The sequence below is a fragment of the Heterodontus francisci genome, chromosome 13, assembly GCF_036365525.1.
Source record: "Heterodontus francisci isolate sHetFra1 chromosome 13, sHetFra1.hap1, whole genome shotgun sequence".
In the NCBI taxonomy this organism is placed as follows: Eukaryota; Metazoa; Chordata; class Chondrichthyes; order Heterodontiformes; family Heterodontidae; genus Heterodontus; species Heterodontus francisci.
Window position 1 is genome coordinate 99,018,084 of NC_090383.1, and position 26,397 is coordinate 99,044,480.

The 26,397-nt window shown below is 43.4% G+C and overlaps 1 protein-coding gene across 2 annotated transcripts in view; it reads right to left on the bottom strand.

Moving 5' to 3' along the window:
• LOC137376531 (ALK tyrosine kinase receptor-like) overlaps nt 1–26,397 on the bottom strand; it is a 1,023,571-nt gene that overhangs the window by 14,740 nt on the left and 982,434 nt on the right. Inside the window, exons 28-29 of one of the 2 annotated variants that reach the window (XM_068045253.1) lie at nt 18,347–18,437; nt 12,755–13,348 (exon numbers count right to left, since the gene is read on the bottom strand). In XM_068045253.1, coding sequence (XP_067901354.1) covers nt 12,755–13,348; nt 18,347–18,437 — 685 coding nt within the window. Of the gene's footprint in view, nt 1–8,172; nt 13,349–18,346; nt 18,438–26,397 lie in introns of those variants that run through there. The other variant, XM_068045252.1, reaches the window with a different exon arrangement.

The following is a 26,397-nucleotide window of genomic DNA, read 5'->3' on the forward strand; positions in this document are numbered from 1 at the left end:
GGGTTATTTTAACAGGAAAATCTAGGCCTATATAAAAATTAAAGAAAGGCCCAAACCAACAATTTATGTCTTATTTATTTCTCTGATTTTGAAATCAATGGAAATAAAAATTGGGAGAGATGTAAAATCAGCAGCCAGTTCACTATCACCTGTTTTACACCATTGCACAGAGAAAATTATCTCTAGAAGGTTTTCACATGATGGAAATTATGAACGTTATTACATTTGGAATTTGTTAAATTTGTTTGTTTTTAAATCTACCTGTCGCAGATCCATCTGTCCAATGACAGCATCAATAGGAGTGACCACCGCACAGTCCTTGTGGAGGCAAAGACCGTCTTTGTGCTGAGGACACTCTCCATCATGTTGTGTAGAACTATCAATGTGCTAAATGGGATAGATTCAGAACAGATCTAGAAACTCAAAACTGGGCATCCATGAGGCACTGTGGACCATCAGCAGTAACAAAATTGTACTCACCCACAATCTGTAACCTCATGGCGCGAACTATCCCTCACTCTACCATTAACCATCAAGTCAGATGACCAGTCCTGATTCAACAAAGAGTGTAGAAGAGAATGCCAGGAGTAGCACCAGACATACGTAAAAATGAGGTGGCAACCTAGTGAAGCTACAACACAAGACTACATGCATGTTAAACAACAGAAGCAGCAAGCTATAGACAAAGCCAAGCGATCCCACAACCAACGGATCAGATCAAAGCTCCACAGTCCTGCCACATCTAGTCGTGAATGGTGTTGGACAATGAAACAACTAATGGGAAGAGGAGGCTCCATGAATATCCCCATCCTCAGTGATGGCAGAGGCCAGCACATGAGTGCAAAAGACAAGGCTGAAGCATTCACAACCATCTTCAGCCAGAAGTGCCAAGTGGATGACCCATCTTGGCCTCCTGAGGTCCCACTATGACAGACGCCAGTCTTCAGCAAATTCCATTCACTCCACATGATAACAAGTAACAGCTGAGCACACTAGTTATGTCAAAAGCTACAGGCCCTGACAATGTCCAGGTATTAGTCCTGAAGACTTATGCCCCAGAACTAGCAATACCTATAGCCAAACTGTACAAATACACCTACACCAGACAAAGTGGAAAATTGCCTCGTATGTCCTGCCCACAAAAAGCAGGAACAATCCATTCCAGCAATTACCACCTGATCAGTCTGCTGTCAATCACCAGCAAAGTAACAGAAGGTGTCATCGACAGCGCTATCAAATAGCTCCCTGATGCTCAGTTTAGGTTTCGCCAAGATTACTCAGTTCCGGACCTGATTATAGCCTTGGGTCAAACATGGATGAAAGAGCTGTATTCGAGAGATGAAGTGAGAGTGACAACACTTGACATCAAAGCAGCATTAGACTGAGTGTGGCACCAAGGAACCCAAGTAAAATTGAAGTCAATAGGGATTAAGGGGAAATCTCTTCATTGGCTGAAATCATACCTAGCACAAAGGAAGATGCTTGTGGTTGTTGGGAGGCAAATCATCTCAGCCCCAAGAACTCACTGCAGGAGTTCCTCGGGGTAGTATCTTAGGCCCAACCATTTTAGCTGCTTCATCAATGGCCTTTCCACCAGAAGAATCTTCAGTTCCAGTTGCAATTCCTCAGATAATGAAGGAGCTTGCACCCCCATGCAGCAAGATCTGGACAACATGCAGGCTTGTGCTGATAAGTGGGAAATAACATTCAATGGCATTACCATCATTGCATGCCCCTCCATCAATGTCCTGAGGAATCACCATTGACCAGAAACTTAATTGGACCAGCCACATAAATATGGTGGCTACAAGAACAGGTCAGAGGCTGGGTATTCTGTGGTGAGTGACTTACCTCCTGACTCCTCAATGCCTCTCCAACACCTACAAGACACAAGTCAGGAGTGTGATGGAATACTCTTCAGTTGCAGGAATAGGTGCAGCTCCAACAACATTCGAGAAGCTCACACCATCCAGGACAAAGCAGCCCCCTTGATTGGCACCTCATTCATCACCTTAAACATTCACGCCCTCCATCACCGACGCACAGTGGCAGCAGTGTTCACCATCTACAAGATGCACTGCAGCAACTCACCAAAGCTTCTTTGACAGCACCTTCCAAACCCGCAACCTTTGCCACTTAGAAGGACAAGAGCAGCAGGTGCATGGGAACGCCACCACCTCCAAGTTCCAAGCCACGCACCATCCTGACTTAGAAATATATTGCTGTTCCTTCAAGGTCATTATCCTGGAATTCCTTCCCCAACAGTAGTGTGGAGTACCTACGCCACATGGACCCCAGCTTTTCAAGGCGGCAACTCACCACCACTTTTTAAAGGACAGTTAGGGGTGGGCAATAAATGCTGGTCTTGCCAGCAATGTCCACATCCCATGAATGAAAAAAATGTAAGCAGTCAGTGCATCTTGCTGTTAAGAGAAGTTACACACATTATCTACACGATAGCATAACCTGGGGACGTACCAATAGCATCTTCTTATGACCTCAGCTGGATATTTGTCAGTTGCACTTGAATGTTCTTCATTTTTGCCAAAGGTCAACCAAGCAAATACTTGGCAAGACGAGGCCTAATGTGAATCAAGAAGCCATTGTACCTCACAGTCGATGTGGCCTTCTTGTTTTATGTATATATATATAAAATACAAAATAAACAATAGAAGCTCCACACTATTTAAAGTGAATGACTTCATATGTTTTCTCTATTGTTTGTAGGATCTTGCTGGAAACACTAAACAAAGATGGTGCCATGAATATGATTTTGTCATTGAAAACATCAAAATGTAATCATTAGTTGATATTGTACATGTAGTAGTGACCATTAAACCCTGACACAAAACCAAAGTTAGTCCTGGGCTCCTGGTAACAATTGAAATGACACTACACCTCAATATTTTCCAGCAAAGTTAAAACACACACAATTGAAGCACATGCAAATATATTTTAATACCTGTCACTGAGAATGCTGAAAAAAGCACCAAATGATTCACCAAAATGGTGGTCGATGCTACCTGCCATATTTTAGAGATTGAACAGTGCATCTAAGTAAAAAACCGTCTTGAATGTTTGGGGATGTATTAATCGGCTTGATGATGGCAGTGACTACTGTTCAGGGAGAGATGGAAATTGCATTTTGACTAAGTGGAAAAGTCTCCATACAATTAATGTTGCTTAACATAGAGATACATAGCATCCAACCACCTTTGAAACGAAGCAAAGCGGTTGAAATTCACAGGGCGTTTTGAAGATAATTTTTAGATTAGTTGGTATACAAATGGGGCTGCAAAGATAGCCATCTGCAACAATGCTGGATATCAGAGATAAAACATAAAATGCTAGAAGTCCACAGTGGGTAGGTCAGAAAGAATGGTTGAGACTTTAGATGCTGGATTCTAAGAGTAGAGTTAGATGCTTTAATAGGAAGAGGCGTTGTTTTCTGGAAGAATGAGATCATTCAAGCAATCGTGTAAAAGAGAAGGATATGCTAATGTTTCAGGTGTAACCCTTCGTGATGAAGAATCACACGGAAGACAATAAGTTGTCTTCCTCTTTCCGAGGCTGATAATGTATTTACACTGATTTGTAATCAGTCATATTAACAGTTGACAGACTTCCCACATCCTGATGCAAATTATAACATCCTGGGGGTTACCATTGACCAGAAACTGAACTGGACCATCCACATAAATACTGTGGCTACAAGAGCAGGTCAGAGGCTGGGAATTCTGTGGCAAGTAACTCACCTCCTGACTGCCCAAAGCCTGTCCACCATCTGCAAGGCACAAGTCAGGAGTGTGATGGAAGACTCTCCACTTCCCTGGATGAGTGTGGCTCCAACAACACTCAAGAAGTTCGACACCATCCAGGAAAAAGCAGCCCGCTTGATTGGCACCCCATTCACCATCATAAACATCCATTCCCTCCACCACCGAGGCAGAGGGGCAGTAGTGTGTCCCATCAACAAGATACATTGTAGCAACTCACCATGCCTCCTTTGACAGCACCTTCCAAACCTGCGACCTCTTCCACCTAGAAGGACAAGGGCAGCAGACGCATGGGAACACCACCACCTACAAGTTCCCCTCCAAGCCACACGCCATCCTGACATGGAACTATATCGTCGTTCCTTCACTGTCGCTGGGTCAAAATCCTGGAACTCCCTCCCGAGCGACACTGTGGGTGTACCTGCACCAGATGGACTGCAGCGCTTCAAGAAGGCAGCTCACCACCACCTTCTCAACGGCAATTAGGGACGGGCAACAACTGCTGGCCTTGTCAGCGATGCCCATGTCCCATGAAATGAATAAAAAAAATCTTTGACTCAGCAAGTGATGGTTAAGATTGTTAAACATGTCACAAGAAAATTATTTTATCTTCAATAGGTAGAACTTTATGCGTGCTATAGCATAGTGGTTATGTTACTGGACTAGTAACAAGAGCAGCCTGGTGAGGTTTGCCACCTAGTTTCCACTTGCATAGGTAAAAATTGGAAACGCAGCACAATAGATCAAACCCAATGATCCTCCATTCCGACACATTGTACTTTGGTGTATTACTTTCAGTAATTAATTCCTTTCTGCCTTTTTGCTTCCTCTGAATTCATTGAGGGATATCAATCTATGCTGGATAATGGAATCTTCATTCCTACCTCCTGGCACTCAGGTCACATGCAGTATAGACAAACAGTAAAGCTCCCTCTACTGTGCCCCAGAAGAAAATAACCTGTGGGTTGAATCCTTTCTACTTCCTTGCTGTTATTATGGTCTTGTCTCTGAGACAGGTTATCTTCAATGATGATGCAAGCCAAAAGTCACTTTTCTAGCACAATGCTACCCATTACAACAGAAATCTCCAGGCCATGTTTACCTTGCACCAATGACTAAGAAAATTGTGATTGTCATGAAGAATTTAAATGAGACTTGTAGATTCGTGGAATATTCAAATTTATATAAATATGCAAGGATGCGATTTGTGTGATTGAAATGCGGACAGAGCAACACAAGCAAATTGTGACTAAATTAAAAGCAGAAGTTAAAATATTGCATAATTCTTTATGGCCTTTGGCATAGAAATTTTGGCACCAAACTAGGCCAATTGGTACACAAAGTCTGTGCCATGCTAGCTGCATATCAGAGCTATGTAATCACATTTCTCTGCTTTCTCCTTGCCCTTTATTATTTTCTTTGTGTTTATTTAATTCTTTGTGTGCAAATTGACTTGATTTCAGTATCTACTTGTCATAATGCATTCTATATTTTAATAATCCTTTGCATGAAAAAAACCTTCTAACCTTCCCCTTTATACTTCTAGTACTAATCCCGAGTAAATAATGAGTACATCCTCAGACCTCAGTGATGGAGTGGAAGTAAGTGAGTGGTTGAGTATGAGGTAAGTAAAGATGGTGTGGGTAATGAAGAGCAAAGTATAAGTATTTAAGGGGGTATGGTAGTATAGGTTTGAACTAATCAGAGAAATTGAGCTCTAATCCACCACAGCTATTTGAGAATTTGAATTTTTATATTACAATATTTAAAATGAAAAGCTTGTGTCAATAAATAAGTGACCATGACTCTCTCATATAGGATCTGGAGTAGGCTATTCACCTTCTCAAGCCTGTTCAGCCATTTAGTTATATCATGGCTGATCTGTTGGATTATCATAAAACCCAACTGGCTTACTAATATCCTTTATGGAAGTAAATCTGCTTCCTTGCCTGGTCTGTACTATATGTGACTCCAGTCCCACACCAATGTAGTTGTCTCTGAAGTAGCCTAGCAAATCACTCAGTTGTATCAAACTGTTCATAGCAATGAGGGATGAGCAATAAATGTTAACCTTGCAAGTGACATCCACATTCCAATAACAAACTTTTACGAGGTGAACCAAATTAAGTGGTGGAAGGTGGGGGGTGGCGGACGGGTGGGAGGTAAAATAATAATATGTAATGAGATTACACATACTGAATAGTGCTGAGGGCTGCTTTTTGAATGGAGCACAAGGTTTGGAAACCCCAAAGAAGTGGTATAATGTGGCCAATCTGGGGAACCCTGTGGAAATGAATGATATTTATGTTTAATAACATTAAAGAACCATGTTGGCTATCTGGGAAAGTTGAATTGAAACAGGTGCTGGAGGTTAGAAGTTACCTTTGCACAGTGGCGCAGTGGTTAGCACCGCAGCCTCACAGCTCCAGGGACCCGGGTTCGATTCCGGGTACTGCCTGTGTGGAGTTTGCAAGTTCTCCCTGTGTCTGTGTGGGTTTTCTCCGGGTGCTCCGGTTTCCTCCCACAAGCCAAAAGACTTGCAGGTTGATAGGTAAATTGGCCATTATAAATTGTCACTAGTATAGGTAGGTGGTAGCGAAATATAGGGACAGGTGGGGATGTTTGGTAGGAATATGGGATTAGTGTATATTAGTGGGACTATATCTCCAACACAGAAGTCCTTGAAGCGGCCAACACCCCCAGCTTATACATACTACTGAGTCAGCGGCGCTTGAGATGGCTTGGCCATGTGAGCCGCATGGAAGATGGCAGGATCCCCAAAGACACATTGTACAGCGAGCTCGCCACTGGTATCAGACCCACCGGCCGTCCATGTCTCCGCTATAAAGACGTCTGCAAACGCGACATGAAATCGTGTGACATTGATCACAAGTCGTGGGAGTCAGTTGCCAGCATTCGCCAGAGCTGGCGGGCAGCCATAAAGACAGGGCTAAATTGTGGCGAGTCGAAGAGACTTAGTAGTTGGCAGGAAAAAAGACAGAGGCGCAAGGGGAGAGCCAACTGTGCAACAGCCCCGACAAACAAATTTCTCTGCAGCACCTGTGGAAGAGCCTGTCACTCCAGAATTGGCCTTTATAGCCACTCCAGGCGCTGCTTCACAAACCACTGACCACCTCCAGGCGCATATCCATTGTCTCTCGAGGTAAGGAGGCCCAAAAGAAAAAAGAAGTATAAATGGGTGGTTGATGTTCGGCACAGACTCGGTGGGCCGAAGGGCCTGTTTCAGTGCTGTATCTCTAATCTAATCTAATCTAATCTAGCGATTTAGACTAATGTTTTGGGGACATGAGTTCAAATCTCCACCATAGCAGCTGGGGACTTTAAATTCAGTTCTCAAATAAATCTGGAATTTAAAAAAAACTACTATGAAATTACTGGAGTGTAATTAAAAACCTATCTGGTTCACTACTGCCCTTAATGGAAGGAAATCTGCTTTCCTTATTGAGTTAATCCTATAAAATTCTCCTCAGTAAAGCTTGGGGACTTGTGCCAAAATTGGGACAGCTCTCCCACAGACTAATCAAGCAACAGCCTGACACAGTCATACTCATAGAACTATACTTTTGGGCCGAATGGCCTCCTTCTGCGCTCAACAATTCTGTGAAGAATGTGCAGGGTTACGGGGAGAAGGCGGGGGGAATGCCACTAAGCGAATTGCTCATTCGGACAGTCAGTGCAGACATGATGGCCTGCTTCTGCGCTTAACAATTCTATGATTTACCTCAGCATCTTGAAGGAGCTGCATGCCACAAATAATGTGTTAACAACTTTTTTTAAATATTTGTTCATGGGATGTGGGCATTGCTGGCTAGGCCAGCATTTACTTCCCATCCCTTATTGCTCTTGAGAAGGTGGTGGTGAGCTACCTTCTTGAACCGCTGCGGTCCATGTGGGCTAGGTACACCCACACTGCTGTTAGGAAGGGAGTTCCAGGATTTTGACCCAGCAACAGTGAAAGAACGGTGATATAGTTCCAAGTCAGGATGGTGTGTGGCTCGGAAGGAAACTTGTAGGTGGTGGTGTTCCCATGCATCTGGTGCCTTTGTCCTGGGTTTGGAAGGTGCTGTCTAAGGAGCTGCAGTGCATCTTGTAGATGATACACACAGTTGCCACTGTGTTTTGCTGGTGGAGGCAGTGAAAGGTGAAAGTGGTGGATAGGGTGCCAATCAAGCAGGCTGCTTTGCCCTGGATGATGTCGAGCTGCTTGAGTGTTGTTGGAGCTGCACTCATCCAGGCATGTGGAGAGTATTCCATCACACTCCTGACTTGTGCCTTGTAGATGGTGGACAGGCTTAGAGGCGACAGGAGGTGAGTTGTTCACCACAGGATTCCTAGCCTCTGACCTGCTCTTGTAGCCATGGTATTTATATGGCTGCTCCAGTTCAGTTCTGGTCAATGGTAACCCGCAGGATGTTGATGATGAGGGATTCAGCGATGGTAATGCCATTGAATGTCAAGGGGAGATGGTTAGATTCTGATTTATTGGAGATGGACATTGCCTGGCACTTGTGTGGTGCGAACGTTACTTGCTACTTATCAGCCCCAGCCTGGATATTCTCCAGGTCTTGCTGCATTTCTACCTGGATTGCGTCAGTATCTGAAGAGTCGTGAATGGTGCTGAACATTGTGAAATCATCAGCAAACATCCCCACTTCTGACCTTATGATTGACGGAAGGTCATTGATGAAGCAGCTGAAGATGGTTGGGCCTTGGACACCATCCCGAGGAACTCCTGCAGTGATGTCCTGGAGCTCAGATGATTGACCTCCAACAACTACAACTATCTTCCTTTGCGCTAGGTATGAACTGACGGAATCAGTCATCAATAATTTTGTCATGATATATAAATGCATGTACATGTTAAAAATTTTTATTCATGCAGTGTTATAACCAGATAGGATAACACTGCTGCTTAAAGTTGCCAACCCGAAGATTTGGTCAAAAAAATTAATTTGTCTGTTTTTCATCACTCAGAGTATGAAGAGCGCATTATTAATGTTTTAAACTGAGAAATTACTGTTTCCAACATTAGCACCCTGTGACATACTTCTGTCCACTATTTTACCAGAGATGTCATCCTATTTAAAATGAATAGGTTAATGCCTCTGTTGACATTGTTGACAAATAAATGTAATTCATAAATGTATTAAGCATTCTTACACTAATATTGCAATTTCTAGGTTTTATTGATTTTAATTCTAACATCCAGCTTTTTTAAAATACATGACTTCAAAATCTATTCATTGTAACTGATAACTATGCTCGGTGTAAAACAATCATAGGGCCATGCATCTATAGTAACTTTACTGTGCCAACTGATCACCAGGGAGGAGTTGCAATTAGTAACCCTTATGCAGAAAGGTAGTACATTGACACCACCATGTTCTAAGTTATCAAGTATTCTGGGTGACCATGCAGTCAGTATCAACCAATAAGGAGCTAGTATCACCATGACAAGAATTATCTGAACAGTGTGGAAACAGACATAATGAACATTTATACTTATTTAGAGTTTTCCTTCTTTGAGAATGATAGCTCCCACAGCTTGTAAATCTTGTACCCAACATGGAACATTAACGTTGTAAGCGTTTTGGTCTCTTTCGGTTAGTTGCAATTTTTTTTTTCTTATGGCAAGTCAAAAGCTGGCTTCCTAGTTACTAACAGATTGGATCTCTCTGAGGCAGCTATAAGTTCAGACCCACAAAAGACATCCTTTCTTTGTAATAATCTGAATACTGTCTCACAGGACTTTACATAGGATTTTCCTTCAATTCAGCAAAGAAATATTTGCATTTATGGAGCGCCAAAATATCTCAAAAGTGCTTCACACAATTACTTGCTTTTGGAGTGCAATAATATGTAGGCAAATGTTTTCATAAAATCATAACAGTTACTGAAAGAAGCAATAACCAGTGTATATACATTCCCGTTTAGTATAGCCAACCCCCACAAAAATTCAAATGTCAGTTGATACTAGGATACAAATTTACAATCCTCTGGTCTCATTTTCTATTTCAAGTTAAACATGAGGAAGTAAGTATAAATAGATAGTTAGAATTTAACATGGAAAAAGGCATTGAAGCAGACAGTACAACAGAGTCAACAAACACACTGATATATTCCTTGAGAAAAGTCATTGAGAGATATAGTAAAATGGTGAGGTTGATCTATGGAAAAGAAACTGGCTTGTGGGACCTAGGATTCTTTCCCTGTTGCTAAATTTTGGTTTCCCCACAGAATTCATTTACTCACTCCAGGAATAGCAGCCTCAATTTGAACACAGGGCAGGGAAGGATCCCTTCCCCCACCTCCGGCAATGACGAGTGACGTACTTGCATGCTGAGGCCGAGAGATTTTATCTCCTGGACGCCATTTACATATGCAAGCTCAAACTTCCACCTGAACCTGGCAGGAATCAAAGCCAGGAGGATGGAGGCCGTCCCAGGGGATGAGCAGGATTGGTCATCAGCATTAGGAAAGTCCATTGGAGGACCCCAGGCGGGGAAATCATTGCTACAGATGCTGCTTTTCCTGGTCCAGAAAGAAACGGGAAAAAAAAAATTGAAACTTGACCTCTTCTGACTCCGGTTGCTTGTCAGGGAATCCACCAGTGCAGCCCCACTGAAGCCTCAGGTTAAAATAGCAAATCAGACCCCGATTACATGACTGGAGCCTGATCTACATATTTGGAGAAGGTGGGATGTGCTTGCCACCTTCAAGTTAAAATTGAGGCCAGTGTTTCATAATGATATTCTAAAAATATTGTGCCAGGGAAGATCATTCAACCCGAACAAATCTATAACATTTCTAACTTTTCCCAGTTTGATGAAAGGTCATTAACCTGAAACGTTAACTCTATTTCTCTCTCCACATATGCTACCTGACCTGCTGAGTATTTCCACCATTTTATGTTTTTATCTAACAAATCTCCAGTTGGGATAAACATGTAAAGGCAACAATGCACAACTTTCGGACCTGAACATATTGCAAATAAATTACTTCCAAACTCTACATTTTCAAAATACACCACTAAAAACTCTATTAAGGGAAAATGGAGTTACTCTGGAAAATTCTGCACTTATAGATAATTTTCATGTCTCCATTGTATGCTACAGGGCAACTATCCCCAGGATCCAAGTGAGTTGAAAGGGAGTCAACACTAGTTCAAAGGGATGGGATTTTCAATATGATGCACGGAGGCCTTCAGAAAAAGCAATGATGGGGTTTGTATATTTAATCACTTTAACATCTGAATACCACCTGCCCAACCCAAAATATTAAGAGTTCAGAAGAACTGAAATCCTCACGATGTGGAAGAAGATATAAGTAGGAGTATTAGGCATGGTCATTCATTCATATATTACAGGTATCAAAATTACTATCTAATCAAAATCAAAGTTCTATGCCTGCAGAAACAATTTAACCAACTTTAACCAGTTCATGTTCATGTATTTTATGGTTGGCTTATTATTTACAATATAAGTCTAAAGAAGTTATTCATTATGTGAACTTTGACTTGTGGTTTCATTCAGTTTATAAATATATTCTTTGCAATTATTGACTTGTGCAAAACACTGCTATTTGTTGAAGAAGTTAAAGGAAATTGGGACAATTCCAAATTTAGCAGGAATTGGAGGGAAATGGATTTCTGAATGAAAAGGATGAATAAATGGTTAAATAGGGTCTTAAATGATGGACCACATAACAGAATAAGCTTGGTGTGGCCAAATGGCCTTTGCTTGTTTCTACATTCCGGGCCTGAAATGCTTTGACTTTTCCAGTGCACCCCTGCTGTAACTCTGGTGGGAGGGTAGGAGTGCAGCAGAAGGTCCAGAAAATAGGCCAGTATCTGGATACACCAGGTACTGGCCTAATGTTTTACATCCCACTGAGTCTCCGCCTGCCCCTTACAGCCCAGTGAAGTGTGGAGGGTCAGGATTGGGGCTTCCATACATTGGGAATTCCTGCAATCTTGACCTCACAGAAGGTCAGTATTTGCAGTCAGAAGAGTTGTACTGGACTCCTTCTAGTGCATGTGAGGTGATCTTGGGGATCTTGAGGGTGCCTGCCACCTGTATGCAGATTAGATGATCATTCACTGATTTTGCATACTTGAGTGGGATCAGTAGTGGAGAAACACAGATGAGTGAGATCCTGCCATAAATTAGAGGATGTTAAGTCTCCTTGCTCCCCCTTTGATTGTAGACGAACAGCTTTTCACATTGATTTTCTTACAATGTAACAGTGACTACACTTCAAATGTACTTGATTGGCTGTGAAGTACTTTGAGACATATTGAGATTGTGAGAGGCGCTATATAAGTGCAAGTTCTTCTTTTTGATCCTACTGATCCCCCTCATAGTTTTCAAACCGAATCATCTCCCTCCTCAGGGTGTTATATGCTGAAGCTACTGGGTTCTGCTGGTGAGATAATTAAAAGACCACTGTGTCTATTTTAGCTCAAAAGTTACTGTAGCAGTATAAATTAGCTCGGTTGGTGCTGCAGAAGCTTTCCTGTACTTGTGACTTCAGCTCAAGATTACCTGTACACAGGCTTGGTACCTTAACATGCATTAACTGCATTGCAGCTCGTCTCATATTCAAATGTAGTTCTCACTATATTTTCAGCTTAAAACAAAAACCCTGCACTAGTCCTGTGAGCCAAACGGTACTTGCTGCTGCTTTTTATTTTGGTTGGTGTCATACTTGCCTAAGTAAAACCACCTTTTAGTTTTTCTTATTTACAATATAGTGACATTTACATCCTCTGCTAGTGAGAGTCCTGAGTCCCAAGTGGGTATATTGGCAACAGGGTGAACACGTGGGTCCTGTTGGGCAGGTAAGCCCTTACTAACATGTGAGTTGTAATTTTCCTTACAAGAAGCACAAGCAGATGTAGCTTCAGAAGACAATCCCTGCTGCTGCTGCTGCTGCTGCTGCTGGAATGCATAACTTACATTCCCACAAGGGAAATGCTGTAGCCGGAAGAGAGGCACATCCAATGTATTGGCGATGAGGGAAGAAGGTTCTAGTATAACAGCAGAGGCCTGCGGTCTGGATGTTGGCATGGTAGTAGAAGAACCGCCACTTGCATGGAAACCAGAGTCTTCCCTTTCCGGTGGTTTGTTGTCAGTCAAAGTGTTGTTATTTTGCACAATAGGCTTTTCTGTGAACCATGACCCATACGTAGGGTTCCAGAGGTTGGTGGGTTTTTTCTGGGAGCCCCTACCTTGTTGTAAAGCAGAAGAGTTGTTCATTTGTGAGTATGTCTTGTTGACATGAGCCCCCTCCTCAGCTGGCCCTCCAGTATGTACAATGGCAGGATCATTTGGAACAAATTTGATCCGATGTTCACCAAGGCAAAGGCTGGTCGGACGCTGGGGTGGTGGGGAGGGGACAGTGGAAGCACTTTCATTCTCTGGTTCTTGTTCTGGTGAAACTAAAAGTGGTGATAATCCATCAGGGTCATCTGGGCGCATAGGAACAGTTCCTTCTTCTTCTGCTGGAGGCCCGTATTCTACAGGCAAGCAAGTGTTTATTACATCAGGATCCTAAGGAAAAAGTGCAAACAATACATGATCGACTGCTGGATCACAGGTCACATGACAAACCTGCAACTTAAATACATCTCCGCAAAGAAATACGCACACAACAAATAAATAGAGCTCTTCATACATGAACAAATAGACCCTGTGTTCCCAGATTAGGAAAAAGAAGAAACCAGACTTAGCTGTGTTCACTAAAGGTCACTCCAGTGAGGCATCAGATGGCTGCAAGTGCCCAGGGGCTAGTACCCTAATGCGAAACACCACCTTCAGAAAGGAAATTAACTTCTAAAATATGAATAGTTTTTTATATGTATCTGTAATCTTCTTTCTGTTTGGCCAAATGTCTGATTTTCTGCTTCTTAATTAGTTACCTTACCAATCAACTGGCAGGACCACAGTTTCCCTTTTATCGAATATCAGTTCCCTCAAAAAAAGACACCACCTCAGTGTTGCACTCTCTCACTGGGTTCTGGTTACCAGCAGGAACAGGGAAGAGGTAAGAGCCAGATCCATCCAAATCCTTGTGCACCAGTAGGCATAAAACAGTAGAGTACAAGGAGGCAGGAATGACAATAGACCATTCTGCCCATCCTATTATTCAAGTTCAAGCTTGCGGTTGATTAGACTTTTTTGATTTCCCTCTTGCTTTGGTGTCAGATCTACCATCCCTCTGCTATACTCTCTTTATTCCTCAAATTATCTTTAGCTTGCAGTTTCATTCATGTATTATCAGCTCTACATTTGCTCTTTTGGTTCAAAGAAAGAAGCTCTTCATGTTCCCCCCCTCCCCCCAATATATCTGCCCACCGCCCATCATCCATGTACCTATCCAAGAGTCGCTTAAATGTCCCTAACGTATCTGCTTCTACTACCACCGCTGGTAGTGCATTCCACCCACCCACCACTCTCTGTGTAAAGAACCTACCTTTGACATCTCCCCGAAACCTTCCTCCAATCACCTTAAAATTATGCCCCTGGTGATAGCCCTTTCCACCCTGGGAAAAAGTCTCTGGCTATCCACTCTATCTATGCCTCTCATCATCTTGTACACCTCTATCAAGTCACCTCTCATCCTTCTTCGCTCCAATGAGAAAAGCCCTAGCTCCTTCAACCTTTCTTCGTAAGACATGCCCTCCAGTCCAGGCAGCATCCTGGTAAATCTCCTCTGCACCCTCTCTAAAGCTTCCACATCCTTCCTATAATGAGGCGACCAGAACTGAACACAATATTCCAAGTGTGGTCTAACCAGGGCCTTATAGAGCTGCAGCATAACCTCACGGCTCTTAAACTCAATCCTGTTAATGAAAGCCAACACACCATACGCTTTCTTAACAACCCTATCAACTTGGGTGGCAACTTTGAGCGATCTATGGACATGGACCCCAAGATCCCTCTGTTCCTCCACACTACCAAGAATCCTGTCTTTAAGCCTGTATTCTGCATTCAAATTCAACCTTCCAAAATGAATCACTTCACACTTCTCCAGGTTGAACTCCATCTGCCACTTCTCAGCCCAGCTCTGCATCCTGTCAATGTCCCGTTGCAACCTACAACAGCCTTCCACACTATCCACAACTCCAGCAACCTTTGTGTCATCGGCAAACTTGCTAACCCAGCCTTCCACTTCCTCATTCAAGTCATTTATAAAAATCACAAAGAGCAGAGGTCCCAGAACAGATCCCTGCGGAACACCACTGGTCACCGAGCTCCAGGCTGAATACTTTCCATCTACTACCACCCTCTGTCTTCTATGGGCCAGCCAATTCTGTATCCAGACAGCCAACTTTCCCTGTATCCCATGCCTCCTTACTTTCTGAATGAGCCTACCATGGGGAACCTTATCAAACGCCTTGCTAAAATCCATATACACCACATCCACTGCTCTTCCTTCATCAATGTGTTTTGTCACATCTTCAAAGAATTCAATAAGGCTTGTGAGGCATGACCTGCCACTCACAAAGCTATGCTGACTGTCTCTAATAAAGCTATGCTTTTCCAAATAATCATAAATCCTGTCTCTCAGAATCCTCTCCAATAATTTGCCCACTACCGATGTAAGACTGACTGGTCTATAATTCCCAGGGTTATCCCTATTCCCTTTCTTGAACAAGGGAATAACATTTGCCACCCTCCAATCATCCAGTACTACTCCAGTGGACAGTGAGGACGCAAAGATCATCGCCAAAGGCGCGGCAATCTCTTCCCTCGCTTCCCGTAATATCCTTGGGTATATCCCGTCTGGCCCCGGGGACTTATCTGTCCTCATGTCTTTCAAAATTTCCAGCACATCCTCCCTCTTAACATCAACTTGTTCGAGCATATCAGCCTGTTTCACGCTGTCCTCACAAACGACCAGGTCCCTCTCACTAGTGAATACTGAAGCAAAGTATTCATTTAGGACCTCCCCTACCTCCTCCGACTCCAGGCACAAGTTCCCTCCACTATCCCTGATCGGCCCTACCCTCACTCTGGCCATCCTCTTGTTCCCCACATAAGTGTAGAACGCCTTGGGATTTTCCTTAATCCTACCCGCCAAGACTTTTTCATGTCCCCTTCTAGCTCTCCTAAGTCCATTCTTCAGTTCCTTCCTGGCTACCTTGTAACCCTCTAGAGCCCTGTCTGATCCTTGCTTCCTCAACCTTAAGTAAGCTTCCTTCTTCCTCTTGACTAGCTGTTCCACATCTCTTGTCATCCAAGGTTCCTTCACCCTACCATCCCTTCCTTGCCTCATTGGGACAAACCTATCCAGCAGTCGCAGCAAGTGCTCCCTAAACAACCTCCACATTTCTGTCGTGCATTTCCCTGAGAACATCTGTTCCCAATTTATGCTCCCCAGTTCCTGCCTAATAGCATTGTAATTTCCCCTCCCCCAATTAAATATTTTTCCATCCCGTCTGCTCCTGTCCCTCTCCATGACTATAGTAAAGGTCAGGGAGTTGTGATCACTATCACCGAAATGCTCTCCCACCGAGAGATCTGCCACCTGGCCTGGTTCGTTGCCAAGCACCAAATCCAACATAGCCTCCCCTCTAGTCAGCCTATCTACATATTGAGTCAGGAAACCTTCCTGGACACACCTGATAAAAACTGCTCCATCCAAACTATTTGCACTAAGGAGGTTCCAATCAATATTAGGGAAGTTGAAATCACCCATGACAACAACCCTGTTACTTCTGCACCTTTCCAAAAATCTGCCTCCCAATCTGTTCCTCCGTGTCTCTGTTGCTATTGGGGGGTCTATAGAAAACTCCCAATAAAGTGACTGCTCCTTTCCTGTTTCTGACTTCCACCCATAATGACTGAGTAGACAAACCCTCCTCGACGACCTCCCTTACTGCAGCTGTGATACTATCCCTGATTAGGTTATGGTACAATACTAGCAAACCAGAGGTTATGAGTTCAAATCCCATCAATGCAACTTGTTAATGTGAGCTTCTGTCCATCATAAGGTCAGAAGTGGGAATATTCACTGATGATTGCACAACATTTAGCATCATTCGTGACTCCTCAGATACAGAGGCAGTCTCTGTCAACATGCAACAAAGACCTGGACAACATTCAGGCTTGGGCTGATAAATGGCAAGTTAAATTTGTGCCACACAAGTGCCAGGCAATGACCATATCCAACAAGAGAGAATCTAACCAGCTCCCCTTGACATCCGATGGCATTACCATCGCTGAATCCCCCACTATCAACATCCTGGGGGTTATCAAGAGCAGAAATTGAACTGGACCAACCATATAAGTACAGTGGTGACAAGAGCAGATCAGAAGCTGGGAATTGTGCAGCGAATAACTCACCTCCTGTCTCCCCAGAGCCTGTCCACCACCTACAAGGCACAAGTCAGGAGTATGATGGAATACTCTCCACTTGCCAGGATGGGTGCAGCTCCAACAGCATCCAAGAAGCTTGAGACCATCTAGGACAAAGCAGCCCACTTGATTGGCACCCCATCTACCACCTTCAATATTCACTCCCTCTACCACCGACGCACAGTGGCAGCGGCATATACCACCTATAAGATGCACTGCAGCAACTCACCAAGGCTACTTCGATAGAACATTCCAAACCCACAACCTCTACCACCTAGAAGGACAAGGGCAGCAGATGCATGGGACCACTACCATCTGCAAGCTCCCCTCCAAGCCACACACCATCCTGACTTGGAACTATATCAACGTTACTTCACTGTCGCTAGGTCAAAATACTGGAACTCCCTTCCTAACAGCACTGTGGGTGTACGTACACCACATGGACTTCAGTGGTTCAAGAAGGTGGCTCACCACCACCTTCTCAAAGGCAATTAGGCATAGGCAATAAATGCTGCCCTAGCCAGCGATACCACATCCCATGAAAAAATAAAAGAAAAACTAGCAAATCACAAAGAAATTTGCTGGGATTTAATTAAAATATGTATCTCCCTCTACCTGGTCTGAGGCTTAAATGTCTCTCCAGTCCCACACAAATGTCTTCAGGGAAACTAAGGATGGGTAATAAATGCTGGATCGGCAAGCTTTGTTCACATCTCAAGAACAAATTAAAAGTTACTCTACTTTATAATTTAAGAAAAAACTTGAATCTTGTCTGTTTTCATAATGGAAATAGATTTAATGAATTAGCTCTCTTCATTTCTCTTTGATTTAAGGCTTGTACCGATTTTCCTTGAGTCCTTTCTGTGCCTCTGTATTGTGATCTCATCAGAGTGTCATTATCAGTTCCTTGGAATTCTCTCTGAATTATTACCAATAGGTATTGATAATGACCCTTTGTTTCCTTTTATTTAGCTAAGTAATAATCCAATTTATAACTTCATCATAAATCTCATGAGCTTCCATTTTTGTTAGAATCCTCAGTTAAAACATTTTAGAAGTTTTGATAAGAACTACCACATTATCCTCAAATAATGCCGATAATTCTTTTCTTAGGAACACCATCATCTCTGTAATCCTAGATAATTGTAACCTCACCCGAGATATATCAAATGTATATGTAAGGGTTACCTGTGTACAATAATCAATTCGTTCCAATATTGTTGCAAAGTTAGGTCTGTCTTCTGGCTGGTGCTGCCAACACTGAGTCATTATTCGATACCTGAAGTATTAAAAATTAAAGTAGAAGGAACATTAGTACAGGCATGTGGTATTTATTTACATGTACACAATTACTACTTAATTTATTTTCCATTCCTTTTTACTTTCTTTCAACCTTGGTGTTGTAGGCCTTGATTCCTTATTAAACTACATAAAAGTGTTGATGTGAGCCTGTGATTGGAGAGTCAATGATGTAAAAAATTTCAGCTAAAGTAAGATTGCCTCATTCAAGCTAAGCAGTATGTGGCACCATTGTGCCTTTTTGGCAGCAGGCCAATTATGTTTCTTAATGTGACATAATGGGGAGAATTGTGGGAATAGGTATTGGTGTTGCCCAGTTTCTTTTTAAAAAAGCATTTTCTCTTGGGCTCTCCAAGAAGCAGTAATGGATCACCAGGCATATGTTTTTGGGGGAGAATCACCTGCTGCTGCATTTGTGGAGGCAACAGTCATTACGGTTTGCAAGAACTTTCATCAACAATAAAGTATCAGAACTGAAGCCACAGGCCCGCCCGCCCTCTTCCTTGCCCCTATCTTGTCCTTGTCAAGTTTTGGACTTGGGAGAAGGTGGCAGCCCTACATTAAACTGGCTTCAGCATGGATACTGACATGCTAAAGACTAGAGGACAATACTGCAATGCTTCAAAGTTAGATCCATGGACACAAACACAGCTACACTTTGACATGTTAATTATGCATTTCATTCTCAAACTGTTCCCAATATAACTACCACAGGAAAAAGTATATAAATCAGCTTGCAAACTCCCCTTAATTACAGAGCCTATGTTAATGTGAAATTTGGTCTATCTGAACATCATTAGACCTGTCAATGCTGTGGGTGTGATCAGGACCCATGGACTGCGAATCAAGCTGCAGCTGAGAGCCTTTAATTATTCCCTCGTTCTCACGTGACAACTGAAGATAAAAATAAAATATTCCAAGAGTATTCAATCTCGGTAGTTAAAGGGAAAGTCATTTCTTTTTTTCATGTGTTTGATTATTTTGGAATGCACTTCAGAAACTCAAATGTTGTCTGCGAATCCCTATTGGATGAAAATGTGCTAACTCTTATAGTCAGTCCTATTAAACATGGTTATATGCCACGTCTCAATTCCTTTACTGTGCTATATAGCAACACTTTTATACTTAAGTCAGGTTAGTTTTTTTTAAACTCTATTTTAAATTCCTTTTAATTACTGAGACAAGGGGCAGGATGTTCTCCACAGGCTTTGGGACCCCAACATCAGGGTCAAATGGGGGTCAGAAGCCCACATTGTGGGTTGAATTTAATGATCCCGCCACTGGGAATGGCAGCGGGTGCACAAAATGGCGGCCGTCCCGTGTTTCACGTGAGAGTTCTGCCGCGGTGATTATGCAGTGGGCAGCCATTTAACATAATGTAGGTGGCTGTCTCCTCCAATCACGTGGCGGGGACAGCTGGTGAGACGCCAATCACAGGATCAGCTGATCTTGGAGCAGGTGCTGGCGCCATCTTTAAGAGCCTGCCCGCCCTGCATTCACTCTTTCCTTGCATTCTACAGCAGTTCATTCATCGGAAACGTCTCTACATTAACATCAATTGCAACATCAACAAACAACTCCACTGGGAAGACTGTTGAGGATGTCAGAGGTCAGAGCAAGGGTGGCCTCATGCTTCAATGATGCCTCCGTGCTGATTCTCCTCCAGGCTGCAAGGGAGAGGTAGGAAGTCCTCTTCCCCAGCGATGGCAAGAAGAGGTCCTCCTGCCTGACCAAGTAAGTCTGACTGGAGATCGCAGAGGAGGTCACAGCTGTGGGGTCACCTCACACAACTGGGTGAAGTGCAGGAAGAGGGTCAATGACCTCCTGCATACAGCCAAGGTAAGTGATACGTTCCAAAATTGTTTTGTGAGATTTGGTTGTCACCAGAGTGTGTGCCATATGGTGAGGGTGCCACTGCCATTCCAAAGACAGGGAGATAATAACAGATTCATGACAAATGACTAACTGCATCTGTGAAACAGGTCTCCCTCGATTATACCTCAGCCCAAATAAATCCCATGATTGGCTGAGTCAGAATGAGATACATTACATCCCCCAGTTGTAGATGAGGGGCCAATGTTAGCAGAAACATCATGCTGAAACTTATAATTGCCAATTTATAATTGTTACATCCTTCCCTTAGCAGGAGCAAAGGGGCCCGTAACAGGAGAAAGGCAGCCAGGACCAATGGCAGAGTACCAGACATGTGTCCTTTCAGCCAGGCCGAAGAAGAGGCCCCTCGAAGTAGTGGTGGGCCAAGGTGGACGCACTATTTCAGACAGGGAGATCGGGAGCCCTGCGTTCCTGAGCAAGAGAGTGATTATTGCCGATCAGCTAAAAATTAATTAATAATGGAGAGATAGCTCTGGCATACTGTCATTAATGGGATATGTGTAGCCTAACCCACACATTTTCATTGTATCTTGCAGGTCGGCATTCACAGGTGACTGCAGCCCCGGAAGGACTCCAGTCAATCTCTGAGGAGGAGCAACACTCAGAAGATGCACCGTTCCATGACTCTCCTGCACCTTCTACCAGCGCAGCTACTTTCACCTCGGTGTGTAACTGCTCAGCTTTAGAATCAGGGTCACAAGCTGGTGAGAGCACCACACATGCCTGAGCAGCTGGCTGAGGCTCAGACAGCCGAGGCCTCTGATAGTTAGAAACATGGAAAATAGGAGCAGGAGTAGGCCATTCGTCCCTTCGAGCCTGCTCTGCCATTCATTATGATCATGGCTGATCATCCAGCTCAGTAACCTGTTTCCGCTTTCACCCCATATCCTTTGATCCCTTTCACCCCAAGAGCTATATCTAACTCCTTCTTGAAAACATACAATGTTTTGGCCTCAACTGCTTTCTGTTATAGCGAATTCCACAGGCTCACCACTCTCTGGGTGAAGAAATTTCTTCTCATCTCAGTCCTGAAAGGTTTACCCCGTATCCTTAGACTATGACCCCTGGTTCTGGACTCCCCCACCATCGGGAACATCCTTCCTGCATCTACTCTGTCAAGTCTGTTAGAATTTTATAAGTTTCTATGAGATCCCCCTCACTCTTCTGAACTCCAGCGAATATAATCCTAACCAACTCAATCTCTCCTCATATATCAGTCCCGCCATCCCAGGAATCAGTTTGGTAAATCTTTGCTGCACTCCCTCTATAGCAAGAACATCCTTCCTCAGATAAGGAGACCAAAACTGCACACAATATTCCAGGTGTGGCCTCTCCAAGGCCCTGTATAATTGCAGCAAGACATCCCTGCTCCTGTACTTGAATCCTCTCGCTATGAAGGCCAACATACCATTTGCCTTTTTTACCGCCTGTTGCACCTGCATGCTTACCTTCAGCGACTTGTGTACAAGAACACCCAGGTCTCGTTGCACATTCCCCTCTCTCAGTTTATAGCCATTCAGATAATAATCTGCCTTCCTGTTTTTGCTACCAAAGTGGATAACCTCACATTTATCCACATTATACTGCATCTGCCATGCATTTGCCCACTCACTCAACCTGTCCAAATCACCCTGAAGCCTCTCTGCATCCTCCTCACAAGTCACCCTCCCACCCAATTTTGTATCGTCTGCAAATTTGGAGACATTACATTTAGTTCCCTCACCTAAATCATTAATATATATTATGAACAGCTGGGGTCCTAGCACTGATCCCTGCGGTACCCCACTAGTCACTGCCTGCCATTCGGAAAAAGACCCGTTTATTCCTACTCTTTGTTTCCTGTCTGCTACCCCAATCCCATGCGCTTTAATTTTACACGCTAATCTCTTATGTGGGACTTTGTCGAAAGCCGTCTGAAAGTTCAAATGAACCACATCCACTGGCTCTCCCTCATCAACTCTACTAGTTACATCCTCGAAGAATTCTAGTAGATTTGTCAAGCATGATTTCCCTTTCGTAAATCCATGCTGACTCTGTCCAATTCTACCACTGTTCTCCAAGTACTCTGCTATAAAATCTTTCATAATGGACTCTAGAATTTTCCCCACGTCAGGCTGACTGGTCTATAATTCCCTGTTTTCTCTCTATCTCCCTTATCAAATAGTAGGGTTACATTAGCTACCCTGAAATCTGCAGGAACTGTTCCAGTGTCTATAGAATCTTGGAAGATGACCACCAGTGCATTCGCTATTTCTAGGGCCACTTCCTTAAGTACGCTGGGATGTAGATTATCAGGCCCTAGGGATTTATCGGTCTTCAATCCCATCAATTTCCCCAACACCATTTCTCTACAAATACTGATTTCCTTCAGTTCCTCCCTGTCACTAAACCCTGTGTTCCCCAACATTTCAGGTATGATATTTTTCTCCTCTTTTGAGAAGACAGAACCAAAGTATGCATTTAGTTGGTCAGCCATTTCTTTGTTCCCCATAATAAATTCCCCTGTTTCTGACTGTAAGGTACCTATATTTGTCTTCACCAATCTTTTTCTCTTCACATACCTACAGAAACTTTTACAGTCAGTTTTTATGTTCCCCACAAGCTTACTCTCGTACTCTATTTTCCCCTTCTTAATCAATCCCTTGGTCCTCCTTTGCTGAATTCTAAACTGCTTCCAATCCTCAGGTCTGTTGTTTTTTTCTGACAAATTTGTATGCCTCTTCCTTGGATCTAATGCTATCTCTAATTTCCCTTGTAAGCCATGGTTTGGCTACCTTTCCCGTTTTGCACCAGACAGGAATAAACAATTGTTGCAGTTCATCCATGCACTCTTTGAATGTTTGCCATTGCTTATCCACCGTCATCCCTTTAAGTAACGTTTCCCAATCCGTCATAGCCAACTCGCGTCTTATACCTTCGTAGTTTCCTTTATTAAGATTCAGCACCTTAGTCTCAGAATCAACTACATTACTCTCCATCTTGATGAAGAATTCTATCATATTATGGTCGCTCATTCCCAAGGGGTCTCGCACAACTAGATTGTCAATTATTCCTCTCTCATTACACAATACCCAGTCTAGGATGGCCTGTTCTCCAGTTGGTTCCTCAATGTATTGGTCCAGAAAACCATCCCGTTATACACTCCATGAATTCCTCCTCCACGATATTGTGACTAATTTGATTTGCCCAATCTATATGCAGATTAAAATCACCCATAATTACAGATGTTCCTTTATCGCATCCGTCTCTAATTTCCTGTTTAATGCCATTCCCAACATCACCACTACAGTTTGGGGGTCTATATACAACTCCCACTAACTTTTTTGCCCCTTAGTGTTTCTCAGCTCTACCCATACAGATTTCACATCGTCAGAGCTAATATCCTTCCTCACTACTGCATTAATTTCCTCTTTAACCAGCAATGCAACTCCACCACCTTTTACTTTTTGTCTGTCCTTCCTAAATACTGAATACTCCTGGATGTTCATTTCCCATCCCTGGTCACCCTGCAGCCATGTCTCCGTAATCCTGACTACACCATACCAGTTTACATCTATTTGTGCGATTAATTCATCCACGTTATTGCGAATGCTCCGTCTGTTAAGGCACAATGCCTTAAGGCTTGTCTTTTTAACATTACTTGTCCCCTTCCCACTATTTTTCACTGTGGCCCTGTTTGATTCTGGCCCTTGATTCCTCTGCCTATCACTTTTCTTTTTCTCCTTACTGTCTTTTGTTCTTGTCTTTGATCTCCCCTCCTCTGAGTCCTTGCAAAGGTTCCCATCCCCCTGCCATTTTAGTTTAAACCTTCCCCGACCACTCTAGCAAATACTCCCCCTAGGACATCATTTGGAAGACTGTGGGTGGCCAGGTCTATGCTGAGCCTCAGGCTGATGACGAGACTCTGGTGTCGTCAGCACAGGGCATGCTGGAGTTTCAAGGAGAACTAAGGCAACATCTGGAAGAGATGCCAGAGGCCATGCGTAGCCTTGAGCAAACGATGGAGGAGCTCATCCATGCCATGATTGCTGCCATGTCCCAGGCATGTGAGCAGATGGCTTCCTCTATCGAGAGGTTGGCGACCCTCTTGGAGAGCCACATTCCACTGATGTGCCAAGACTTGCAAACCCTCGCCTTAGCCATAAGCTCAGATCAGCAGTGTTAAGGCAGAAGAAGGACTAAGAGCCTGGAGACTTTTCCTGCTCCTAGTCCTTCTCTGGTTAGCAAGGAGGCTCATGCAAGCCTCGGGAGGAAGGAGGAGAGGATGTGGTTCACATGTGGGGGCTCCCCTCGGGGCGCTCCGAGTGTGGACACCTGCTCCTCAGCCTCTCCACCAGTGAGGCCAGCTCCAGCAGCTGCGATGCCTGAGGAGAGTCCTGCACTAGTGCAGGAAACTCTCAGGCAGCTGGGGCCCTCCAGTTACCCAGAAGAGCCCGCCAAAGCCAAGGAGTGTCCTGATCAGCAGCCTGCCTCCAGCACACTTGCTAGCGGAGGGGCACACCATGTAGGAGCATCTGCAAGTGTATAAAAAAAATCACCTAGCCACACATGGTTATTTATTGATAACGCAATTATGTGATGCACAATTTAATGAAACGCTCTTTTATGCCAAACATTAGCCTTCATTGTGTGGAAACCAGCTTCCACCACACCTTAATTGTGACCCTCTAAATTCCAAAACTATTGGAGAAGTGCCAATGTGACCATGGAAATGTGACTGAAGAAGTAATCAACATATGTTCCCCCATGGGCCCTAGCGCACATATGAACATATGAATTAGGAATAGGAGTAGTCCTTTCGAGCCTGCTCCACCATTTAATAAGATCATGGCTGATCTGATTGTGGCCTCAACTCCACTTTCCTGCCTCCCCTGATACCCTTTGTCTCCTTGTTAGTCAAAAATTTATCTACATCTGCCTTAAAAATATTCAATGATCCTGCCTCCACAGCTCTCTGAGAAAGAGTTCCAAAGACTCACAACTCTTTGAGAGAAAACATTTCTCCTCATCTCTGTCTTATTTTTAAACTGTCCCCTAGCTCTAGTCTCTCCCACAATGGGTAACATTCTTTCAGTATCCACCCTGTCAAGTCCCCTCAGGATCTTATATGTTTCAATAAGATCATCTCTCATTCTTCTACACTCCAATTGATACAGACCCAACCTATTCAACCTTTTTTCATAATACCCCATCCCATGTATCAGTCGAGTGAACCTTCTCTGACCTACCTCTAACACATTTATATACTTTTTAAAATAAGGAGATCAAAACTGTACACATTCCTCCAAATGTGGTCTCACCGATACCCGAATCAACTGCAGCAAAACATTCCTACTTCTATATACCATTCCCCTTGCAATAAACAACAATATTCCATTTGCCTTCCTAATCACTTGCGGTATCTGCATAGCAACCTTTTGTGATTCATGTACCAGGACACCCAGATCCCTATGTACCTCAGAGTTCTGCAATCTCTCTCTATTTAAATAATATGCTGCTTTACTATTCTTCCTGCCAAAGTTGGTAAGTTCACATTTTCCCACATTGTACTCCATTTATCAAATTTTTGTCCATTCACTTAACCAATCTGTATCCCTTTGCAGACTCCTTATGCCCTCTTCACAACTTACATTCTGACTTATCTTTATGTCATCAGCAAATTTAGCAACCATACATTCGGTCCCTTCATCCAAGTCATTGATATAAATTGTCAAGAGTTGAGGTCCTAGGACTGATCCCTGTGGCACTCCACTTGTCACATCTTGCCAACCTGAAAATGTATACCTACTCTCTGTTTCCTGTTCACTAACCAATCCTCTATCCATGTTAATATGTTACCCCCAACACCATGAGCTCATTTTGCTTAGTAAACTTTATGTGGCACCATGTCAGATGCCTTCTGGAAATCTAAGCAGAGGACCTCCACAGGAGCCCCTTTATCCATGGTGTTTGTTAATTAAAGGCAGGGCAGTGGAATTTGATCCACACCTTCTGATACAGTAATGAGAGTGCTACCAACTGAGGTACAGCTGGTCTGCATTCAGGTA